General features: G+C 41.7%; 1 protein-coding gene across 9 annotated transcripts in view; it reads right to left on the bottom strand.

Annotated features, from left to right (window-relative positions):
- Positions 1-1,370: 1,370 nt before the first annotated feature.
- Positions 1,371-11,529, bottom strand: part of GPATCH2L (G-patch domain containing 2 like) — a 64,363-nt gene continuing 54,204 nt past the window's right edge. For 4 of the 9 annotated variants that reach the window (XM_036247158.1, XM_036247141.1, XM_036247163.1 and 1 more), the window contains one exon: positions 11,192-11,520. In XM_036247158.1, the coding sequence (XP_036103051.1) occupies positions 11,207-11,520 (314 nt within the window). In that variant the 3' untranslated portion in view covers positions 11,192-11,206. Of the gene's footprint in view, positions 1,497-4,048; positions 6,319-11,191; positions 11,526-11,529 lie in introns of those variants that run through there. The other 5 variants (XM_036247183.1, XM_036247172.1, XR_004957375.1 and 2 more) reach the window with 4 other exon arrangements.

Below are 11,529 nucleotides of genomic sequence, written 5' to 3'. Positions count from 1 at the left end.
TTAAAAAAAATAACACACATATTTTAAAAATAAAGATTGCAAAAATTGAGAAGTAAACAGCCTACATATGTGTATTAATCATGGTTTTAAATTTGCTGTAAATTATGTGTTATATCTTAAGAAAGCTTTCTGCCTGGGGAGAGACTGCTCCTTCAGGGTTAGCCAATTCTTAGGAAGGCAAAGGATTCTGCCGGCAGCATGCTTTTTCTCTTTTTATCCTCACCTGAGGACATTTTTCCATTTTTTTGTTCAGATAGAGTGAGAGGGAGAGAGAGAAAAACAGCGACATGAAGGAACACATTGAGTGGCTGCCTTCCGCACGATCCAACCAGGGCCGGGGACAAACTGCAACCGAGGTCCATGCCCTTAGCGGGAACCGAACCTGGGTCTCTCTGGACCGTAGGCCGACGCTCTAACAGCTGAGCCAAACCAGCCAGGGCAAGCAGCAGCATGCTTTCAATGTGCAAACTCACCAGGTATGATGGAGCCTTAACTCCCCCATCTGGCGTGTACAGCCCAGGAAGCAAACATCCCAGGGCCAGGGACCAGGCAACTAGAGACCACACGATAGTCCACAGGACCTGGAATAACTCGAACTAGCCGTTCCTAAACTGTCCACCCTCCCTGCCTTGACTTTCAGGAGGAAACTCCCAGAGTCTCTGGCCTAAACCTATCACTTGCTTCTGGTCTTCTGCCTCCTGATCCAAACCTGGTGTTTGTCCCGTGGCCCTGCGTGGCCAGCCGTGCCCTGTGTTTCTAGGGAAACTGTAACCTTCAACTCTTATTTCGGTGGCACTGACCTCTCCATGTCCTCACTCAGCCACCTTTATAAAGTAAGACCCGGGCACTCCTTGGCCACACATATTCCCAAAAAGAGAGAACTTGTGTTCATGGGCCTTAGTAGTCAGTTAGGGTCCAGCCCAATTCATACATATAAAATCTGAAGAAAAAAAATGGTCATGATTAAAAACTTTAAGATTAGAGTGCCATATTGTGAAACACTGAATCCACGAGTCAGAAAGACATATATATACACCATACTTTTGCTGTTGGTCCCCAACCCCCACAGACACACTTGAAAATTAATTTTTACACGCTGAGATTTTTACAGTACTGAGATTAAGTCCTAGCAAAAGATTACCAATAACTCAACAGGTATTTTCTACAAAAGCTATGTACTCTGGGTGGGTTTTCTTCCAATTGTTTTTCACACTTGTGAGTCTTGATTTAAAGGCTTCAACACTGTGACACTGGAAAATACACATTTTCCCATGAAACTGAGATACAATGAACAAGTATCATCAAGTTATGAATGGCAGTAATGTACACAAACGTTTTACTATCAATTGTGAAAAATGACTATCACTCACAGACTAAAAATCCGTGGTTATATTTTAATCCATTTAAAACATTGTTTCCATCCATCTGAATTTGGCCTTGATGACATTTTCCTCCACATTATCCTCTCTCAGTACTTCCAGGTGACTTCTCAGGAGCTCAAGGGAAAGGGTATGGGAAACAAAGTCATTAACAGTGTCTGCAAAATATCATACACAAAACATCTCTTCTTTTTTTAAATCCTGCCACGAGGATACATTTTTATTGACTTCAGGGGGCGGGGGGATCAATCAGTTGCCTCCTATTCACACCCCAACTCTCAACCTGGGTAGGTGCCCTGACAGGAATCAAACCGGAGACCTGGGTGTACAGAATGACACTCCAACAAACTGAGCAGCCCCCACCCTGAGTTTCAGATTCAGGTCTGGTGAGGCAGTTTGCTGATGCCATTGGTCCAGGCACCCTAGCACCCCTATTGTAAGCATCCCCCCGCCTTTCCCTTGCCTCCTCACTTCTGGACCCTCTCAACATCACTTTCCTTGGTGAACATCTTAAGGATATGCCTATTCTTCAATATTGTGCTTAAAATTGTTTTATTTCCAAAATTTGGCAATTTTACCAAATACACCATGTACCTATGTCTGTCTGCAGTGGCAGGAAATTTTCTTTAGTCCTAAATTTGTTTTGCTGAACTTGTTAAAAACCTTAAAATCCACTCTTGAGCAGTATCACTCATTTTCCTTGTTTCTTTTCTTTAAAAAAGTTTTTTTTTCTTTATTGATTTTAGAGAGGGAGGGAGAGGGAGACAGAAACATCGATGAGAGAGAACATCAAATGGCCGCCTCCTGCATGCCCCCCGCTGGGGATTGGGCATGTGCCCTGACCGGGAATTGAACCGGCGACCTCCTGGTGCATGGACTGATGCTCAACCACTGAGCCACACCGGTCGGGCATGTCCTTGTTTCTTTTCAATGTTGCTGTTCCCAGGCATTTGGCATTCACCTGCTGTGATCTTAATGTAGGCAAAAGCATCTCTGGGCCACTGCATTAGGGCTAATAGTGGACCCCACCAATTTCCTCTCCCTTTCCCTCTGTGCAGTGTTCTGATGGGGCAGGAACCCGTCTTGATCACTGCCACCCTCAGTAACTCCACTAACTGTCATGACTGGAGTGAGAGAGAAGGAAATACTGACAAGTAAAACAGACAGCCTGAGCATTAACGAAGGAAGCAGCTGACAGCAAGCGCGAACTGCTTCTATCGTCCCTCCTGCCATCCCATGAACCATGACACATTCTGCAAGCTGTGCCCCTAATAGGCTGCAACCACAGCTGCCAGAGGAAGCCACTCTGTTCTCAGATAAGGTTCGTCAGACATATGGAACACTGAATATGGCTTCTAATGTGAGACTTTTAGAGCCCAGGAACAAGCGCATGGCTCAGAAGCACAGTAATGAAGTCAAAATACAGCAAAGACCTGAAGTGCATCATGCATCATCAGGAGCCTTCGCCTGGAGCCAAAGTGGAGAAGCCATCACATCAGCAGACAGCCCAGCCAGCTCCCTTCTCTAAGTGACTCCTGTGATAACTCTGCTCCTTTACTTTGCCACATCAGAACTTCCACTACTAGGGTCTAAGCTGTGGTTCTGATTCCAAATTCAAAGATGTATCAGATCAGTCTATTTGGGATTCATACAAAGTTTCATTACCTGTTCTAGATGTGGAGTTTTACTTAGCAAAGATGCCGTAAGCACAGCAGGTTAGATTTATTTCAGCTTTTGGTCATTTTGCTGCCCAAATGGCCTTGTTTGCAGGCTGCTTCATAGCGCAGCAAAACAATGCATTTGATTTCTAAAGAACTCAAGTTTAAAAGCACAGACAAGTCAATAAAGACCATATTCTGTTCCTCCCAAATTTGGCACCATGTAAACAGCTACTAATTTCCTCTTCTGAACAGTTCTTATCAAAAAGCAGCACAAGAGTTTTGACGCAAATGAAGCTGTTCCCTTTAAAATACTGCATCTGAGAAATAATATCCAATTCCCTTAAACTCATAAGCAAAACTAACTTTTATGAATGACAGTAGTAGATAATGTCCTGACTTTTGCCTCTTGTGGAAAATACACAACATTAGGATCCAGACAGGCAGATTGTGTAGCCTATTGGGACAAATCAGAACCTTGAAATAAATGAGAACTATAGAACTCAGCCTCTTATTACTTCTGAGCAGATCAAATACATGTATCCTCAAAGGATGTAATGCTATTACAGATATTTTTAACATATTACAAAACCTGATTTTGAAATTGCATCTTTTGTTGAAAGGTAACAGACTTTCCTTATAACATTATATAATTTACCATATAAAAAGATTTAAAACTTAAGATTCAAAATACACTCCATTTTCTCTAAGGTTCCTTTGGAATTCATATAGAAAACCAGCAGAATAAGTTACTAATTCTGTAAGCAGGCTCATGCAGCATCTTACAAGAACACAATTTAAAAACCTGTGTTGCAAAGTACTTGTGTGCTTAATTGCTATTTTCCTAGGCAATCAATTTCTTCCCCAATTATTATAGGTAGATATGGCATTTTTGGTTGATCCGTATTGAAACTATTCATAATATGTAGAAAAGCATACCCAAGAAAGATGATAAACATTCATGGCTTACTGTTTCAAAAACACGGATCTCAGAGCAACTCAGGTCTATCAATGAAAAACAAGAGATTATAACCCAAGGCAGAGCACGTCTGGGATTTTAATCCTGGCTAGATTATGTGATTTTTGAGCAAGTCACTAAACTGTGACTGCTCTTGTCTCCATAAAATGGCAGCAGTCACCTACCTTTACATCATAGAGATATTTAAAATGTCAAGTTGTATATATAAATTAGTTTTAATCACAAGTAAAGAGGAGAGCTGTCAAGCAACATGCCATGAAGAAAAGAGTCTACCTGAACTATGGAGGTCTTAATGAGCTATGATCACAGGACCAATCTCTGCATGAGCCAGAGTTTAGTGCAAAGAAAGTAAAATTTTCACGGATTTCTCCCTCAAACCCAAAAAGGTATGTTAAAAATGTGTGCCTCAGGACACCAGGGGGACTAGGTAAGAATGCACACGACAATGAGACCCACCTTCATCACTAACGGCTCAGTAGTGCCGACATGCCATCTTCCCCACGCTGTGGGTGTGGCCTGCAGGGAAGGGCAGCACATGCACTAGCGCACGAGAACCAGGCGGCTCCCAGGGTGCTGCATTGGCCTTAGCACTCCTCCTCACCCCATAATCTCCATTTGCGCCCCCTCCACCATACTCCTTGTTAGAGACAACTGGCATGCTCTGTCTTACAAAAAGTGCCACATAAACTTAGCTTCTGTCCCCCTCTCTGACTAGATTCACACCAACCCCAAAGACAAGGAAATGCTGAAGCTACCACCGACAAGAGCTATACTTTTTAAAGGGAACACAATAAAAGAGCCCACCATCACATTCTGTGTGAGAAAAAGGGGCGTCTGCCCTTCAGGGAGAGGAGACTCTGTCCCCCTCCCACCTGCTTAAGCACAGAAATTGTCCAGGTGCAAGACTGGGAGTTCTTCTAGAACACTCCCAGAGCAGTGGGCACTCAGAGCAGTTTCTGTATATTTCTGAGAAAGTGTACTCAATTTGTACAAAAACAGAACCCTTCTATCAATCAGGCCCCTGAATGAAAGACACTCTGGATAACCCTCTTTAGAAAGGGTGGCTTTCCTCCAGCAGCTCTAGGCAGTCACTTATTCCTCACTTTGACAAAGGAGCATCCAACGTCAGGCATGGCTGTGTACATAACTCTGCGCGCAGCTCAGCTGTCATAAACACACCAAGTACAAAGGCATGTCAAAAGACATTTTTCCTCCCCAAAGTACAACCCCAAGAAGCCATTATTATAATAGAGGATAAATATCTGCTGCAGGTTATTGACCTGTAAACTAACAATAAAATCCCGTTTAGTATATAAAGGCTTACACTGCAACATGAAGTATTAAGATACAATCCACTGACTACTCTAAGTCTGCTGTACAGTTAAACCATCTTCTTTGTTACACCAATCTGTGTGTGTGTGTGTGTGTGTGTGTGTGTGTGTGTAAAATGTCCTCTTTCGGTAGAACACGAACTCTGGAGATGAGGCAAAGTACAACGCAGCTGCTGGTGATCCCATGAGGCCATCTAGAATACTGCAAGAAGTTCCCAAGTCCCATGCTGCTGGTGTCACTTCTGGGGCTCCAAATTGAGACCCCGGTGGATTGATCTTATTGGCACTCTGAGTGAATCAAGGCCAGGCTGAAAGGCAAGCCTTACCTTCTGCAAACACAATTCCACACACAGGTCTTAACTCAGCGCTTCAATTTGCCTGGAATTGACTGCAGATTTGGAACTTCCTCAAATGATATTAAAAGCTCTACACAAAAAGTATGCAAAAGCAGTTACTAGTTTTTCAAGAAAAAAGACACACCTGCAAAAAAGCAACAGCTCTGTGAACGGAGCTGCAGGTAACTGCTGAGACAGCAATAGCAATGTAACAAATATAGCATAGGATGACCTTTTTAAAAAAAAACTGCTGCCCCATACTTCACTTCTTTAAAAACAAAAACACAGATTTTCACAATATGATTTTCTAGGAGAAAGAGTCCACTGCTTTGAAAAAGAAGGAGCCTGTCCTGGTGATAAACAGACTGGGAATCTCAATTAAGATATGCAAGACTATATAATACAAAATCTAATATTTGTTTCACGACACCCCGTTGGCTCCTGGTGGGTGAGCTACTGTTCTCTAGCTGCATCCAGGGCTCTTTTCTTGTGGCATTTTAAAAAACGTAGCTTCAGGTGAATCAGTGGCTTTCTCTGTGACAGAGGTCCTGACCAACCACTCAGCGTTTGGAGACTTGGAGGCCTGTGATGCCGGTGTGGTTGGCTCCATCACATCCACATGAACAGGTGAGATTGCTACAATAAAAGGAAAAAAGAAATCAAGGGGAAACAAATGAGAATGAGAGACACTTCAACCCCAAATATTCTTAATCCTTATATCTTATGCCCTCTTAACCCAAGTGGCCACATAAGGATTTTCCTTTGTCTTTACAAAGAAATAAAGGCAAGATTTAAGTAAGCTAAATATTTCTCCACCCAAAATGGGTTTAAATGAATAAACAAATTTATGTCGTAATCATCACGTCTTAAGCGTAAACATTACATTCATAATCTCATTTCGTAATGCAAATTCTTAGAAGTAGGTATTGTCATCTCCATTTTCCAGGTCAGAAAACTGAGCCATACAGAGAGCAGATAAATTCTTCAGGGACAAAACAGAGCTGGTTAAGTAACAAGATTCAAACTTATACACTGGACTCTAAGCCCTATGTTCCTTTCATCACACCCCATGCCTCCAATATGACAGTGTCACCAATAAATAGTGGATAATAAGGTAAATGGTAGAAAAAAAATCGCACAATTAGGCCCAGTTTTTCAACAAGAACACTGAACACATTCTAGACAGAATAATAACTGCTTATGCAGGGCTGTCCTGTATATTTCCGGACACTTACCATTCTGGACCCCATACACTGAATGCCAAAAGTACTCCCTAGTTAGTCACTGGTACAACCAAACACTGTCCTCACATTTCCAAATTCACCCTGGGCAGAGTAACCATCACACCCACTCTGTTGATAGCCAATATACACTAACAAAAAGCAAAATCTAGAAAGGTTCATTGTTACCCTGTCACTCAGTAATTCCACTTCAGGAATGTAACCTAGGACAGTAATTTTCAAATGGTGTGTCACAAAGTCTATTTAGTGGGCCATGACTAGTACTTTTCCTTCTTAATGAAAAAAAAAAATTTTATTAATGAAAAGGAATAAAAATATCAGAGTGTACTCAAGGAAGGATTTAGTTCAGATTTACATGAATACCCACATATGTAGTCTAACATGAATTTCTTACAGTGAATTATTATAAAAATAATCTTGCCCTGGCTGGTTTGGCTCAGCTGTACAGCCCATGGACCAAAAAGCTGCAGCTTTGATTCCCAGCCCTGGTCGGGGTTGTGAAGGAGGCAACCAGTCGATGTGTCTCTCTCACATCAATGTTTCTCTCCCTCTCCTTCTTTCTTCTCCCCCTCCCTCCCACTCTATCTGAAGATAAATAGAAAAATATCCTCGGGTGAAGATTAAAAATAATAATAATAATCTTGAAAGCTATTCCTCTATGGCACATGTACAAGAATTTCTTGAAGGGCAGTGGCTTTCAAATGTTTTGGAACCTCAAACTAAAACAGCAAGAAATACATCTGACATCACAACCCAAATCAACCCAATCTCTCTCATTCTCACACACACACACTCACTCATTTAACTGAAATTTCACAAAACTATATTCACAATTACTATATGGTCATTAACCACAGTGAAAAACCCTACCCTAGAAAAACTTTCTTTTGCTATATGTTTTTTTATTACGACAAAATATATATAACATAGTTTATCATGTTAATAATTTTTAAGCACACAGTTCAGTGGCATTAAGTACATTTACACTGTTTCACAACCATCACCACCATGCATCTCCAGAACTTTTTCACCATTCCAAATGAAAATCCATTCTCCTTTCCCCCAGCCCCTGGCAACTACCATTCATTCTACTTTCTGTTTCCATAAATTTGACTATTGTAGGTCCCTCATATAACTGGAATCATATAATACTTGTTCTTTTGTGTCTGGCGTATATTACTTAGCATAACGTCTTCATCCAGGCTGTAATGTGTATCAAAATTTCATCCTGAATCACAAAGGCGCTCAGGCTGAATAATACTGCATTGTATATAATATATACCACATTTTGCTTATCCATTCATCCAGCAATGAACATTTGAGTTGCTTCTACCTTTTAGTTATTGTGAGTAATGCTGCTACAACATGGGTGTACAAATATCTGTTTGAATCCCTGCTTTAGATTCTTTTGGGTTTATATGCAGAAGCAGAATTGCACGATCATATGGTAGTTTTATATTAGATTTTTTTTAAACAGTAAAGAGGTCTTTTTTTCCCCACACGTATCATGCCATGAATTCACAGGGAATGGGTTCGAACAGCCCAGGCTCCTGTCCATTGGTTCTCACAAAGTGTGTTTTTCTGGGCGGAGCAGGCTGGCACTTCAGTTGAACCCAGGTACCTTCCTCTTTGGCTTCCTTCTTTTTCTGATCATTTTCCTTCACACGTTTCAGGAAGCTATCTCAGCTCTTAGAGTGCTTTATATGCTCAATATATACATTAATTCTTTTGACAAGAATTTGCCCTTGTTTGTTTACAACAATGCCCACTGCAAGCTGGGTGACATTGCAGGTGCCTCCAGTGTTGCCATGGTAACACTGTGGGGTATTCCTTTTTGAACAGTGCAATTCCTTTGGTGTCTACAACACCTTTCTTGCACATCCACATGTATATGGCCAGAGGAACAACTCCATGTTTTCTAAATGGCCTGGAGAACATATAGCAGATGCCTCTCCTCTTTCCCTTTGTGTTAGTCATTTTGGTGAATTACTGAAAGATGGTGGTTCTGGCTAAAAAAGTTATGTTTAGACTTTTGAGGAACTGCCATTATGTCTTCCATAGTGGCTGCACTATTCTACATTCCAATCAGCAATGAACAAAGGTTCCAATCTCTCCACATTCTTCCCAACACATTTCCTGGTTTTTGATCTGGCCATCCAAAGGAGTGTACAGTGGCCCAGAAAGAACTTCCACACCTGTTCTCGACAGAACAACACAGTATTTTTCACAATAGCGGAAAATGCAATACAATCCAAATGTCCATCAAGAATGTTTGATTGGCCCTGGCCAATTTTGCTCAGTGGTTAGAGCATTGGCCTGTGGACCAGAGAATCCCGGATTTGGTTCCTGCTAAGGGCACGTACCTCAGTTGCAGTTTGTCCCCAACTGTGGTTGGGATCGTGTGGGTGGCAGCCACTTGATGTGTCTCTCTCACATCAATGTTTCTCTCTATCTCTCTTCCCCCCCTTTCTCCCTCCCGCTCTATCTGAAAATAGATGCCAAAAAAAAAAAAAAGTCCTCGGGTGAGGATAAAAAAAACAAGAATGTTTGATTATATCTCCATCATATTCACACAACAGAACACCATATATGTGGCAGTAAAAAAATGGATTTAGCAGGATAAAACATGAATGAATCTCAAGAACATAATTGGGTAAAACCAGTAACATAAAATATGTTATTTCATTTATACAAGGTTCAAAAGCATGCAAAACTAGACAATATATTACTTAGGGATACATAGGTCTTAAAACCACTTTAAAAAATAAAGAATGGCCCTGGCCAGTTTGACTCAGCGGTTAGAGCGTCAGCCTGCAGTCCAGAGAGACCTGGGTTCGGTTCCCGCTAAGGGTGCGTACCTCAGTTGCAGTCTGTCCCTGGCCCTGGTTGGTCGTGCGGGTGGCAGCCACTTGATGTGTCCCTTTCACGTCGATGTTTCTCTCTCTCTCTCCCTCCCTCCCTCCCACTCTACCTGAACAAAAAATGGAAAAATGTCCTCGGGTGAGGATAAAAAAAAATAATAATAAAGAATGATAAGTGAGCCCTGGCCGGTTTGGCTCAGTGGTTAGAGCGTCGGCCTGCGGTACAGAGAGACCCGGGTTCGGTTCCCGCTAAGGGCACGTACCTCGGTTGCAGTTTGTCCCCGGCCCCGGTTGGTCGTGCGGGTGGCAACACTTGATGTGTCCCTTCACATCGATGTTTCTCTCTCTCTCTCTCTTCCTCTCTCTCCCTCCCGCTCTGTCTGAAAAAAAATATAAGTGTCCTCGGGTGAGGAATAAAAAAAAAAAAAAAAAAAGAATGATAAGTGAGCCCTGGCCGGTTTGGCTCAGTGGTTAGAGCGTCAGCCTGCAGTCCAGAGAGACCCGGGTTCGGTTCCCGCTAAGGGCGCGTACCTCGGTTGCAGTTTGTCCCCGGCCCTGGTCGGTCGTGTGGGTGGCAGCCACTCGTTGTGTTCCTTTCACGTCGATGTTTCTCTCTCTCTCTCTGTTCCTCTCTCCCTCCCACTCTACCTGAACAAAAAAATGGGAAAATGTCCTCGGGTGAGGATAAAAAATAAAAAATAAATAAATAAATAAATAAAATGTCCTCGGGTGAGGATAAAAAAAAAAAAAGAATGATAAGTGATTAAAAATAAGTATCAGGATTCTGGTTACCTCTGAGGAGAGTGGAAAAAATATTTTAAAGGTGATATTCTTCATCTTAAAGTGGATGGTGGGTACATGGATATTCACCATTTTTCTTTATTCCTTATATATCTTATATAAATGCTCTTATATAGCCATTCAATATTTACTAAAAAAAAAAAATTAACTTTAAAAACCACTTAAACTTTAAAAAAGGCATAGTGGACAATAAGAATCTGCCCTATGGTTCCCAAGACAAGGGTGAACCTAAAACAGAACTACTGAATCCAATCACAGGAACAGAATAATATTGAGAATAACTGTTTCAACTTTAAGATTCTATTCACATATTCATACAACAAATATCTAGTGAAATCATTCCATGTGCTGATTTTATTTTAGCAGCTAGGGGTATAGCAGCAGCAGCAAAACAGATAAAATTCCTGCCCTTCCAACTGCATCTCTCACATTGCTGGCCTGACATTTGAATCTGATGTAACTAATTCGCAGGTAGACTGTTGGGTACCCTTCCCACTGATGCTCTAAGGACACATATCCTATCCCAGAGACAAAAGTCAGAAAAGGCTTTTGGAATGGCACAATAATCAGGGCTCTGAATACATCCTGCCTTCCCATTCTCCTTTACCTAGAGCCATGCGCTTACTTTTTGAAGGAAGGGGGTCTGTATACCAGAGGCTCTGCTCTGCCATTCTGATGAAGAAAATCATCTAAGGAAATGAAGTCTGGTTTTCTTCTGAGTTCCTTCTGTTTTTTATGGCTACTTAATCTCAAATTTTGGAGAAAATAACCCTTGTTTTCTTTGTCAGTTACATTCTTTAAGAGCATATACAGCAAACTCACTTTGGCATGAGGTAACAACTTGCTGGGCATTCCCTGCTCTGGTGTATTGGGAGTTACAAACAGTCTTGCACGGTTATTCACTGAGATCCACGGTGGCTCTGTACACCACCCACCTGTGCTTA

The sequence above is a fragment of the Molossus molossus genome, unplaced genomic scaffold (assembly GCF_014108415.1).
Source record: "Molossus molossus isolate mMolMol1 unplaced genomic scaffold, mMolMol1.p scaffold_m16_p_1, whole genome shotgun sequence".
Taxonomy (NCBI): Eukaryota; Metazoa; Chordata; class Mammalia; order Chiroptera; family Molossidae; genus Molossus; species Molossus molossus.
Note: the sequence above shows the minus strand (reverse complement) of the source record. Positions and strands in the feature narration are given on the sequence as shown.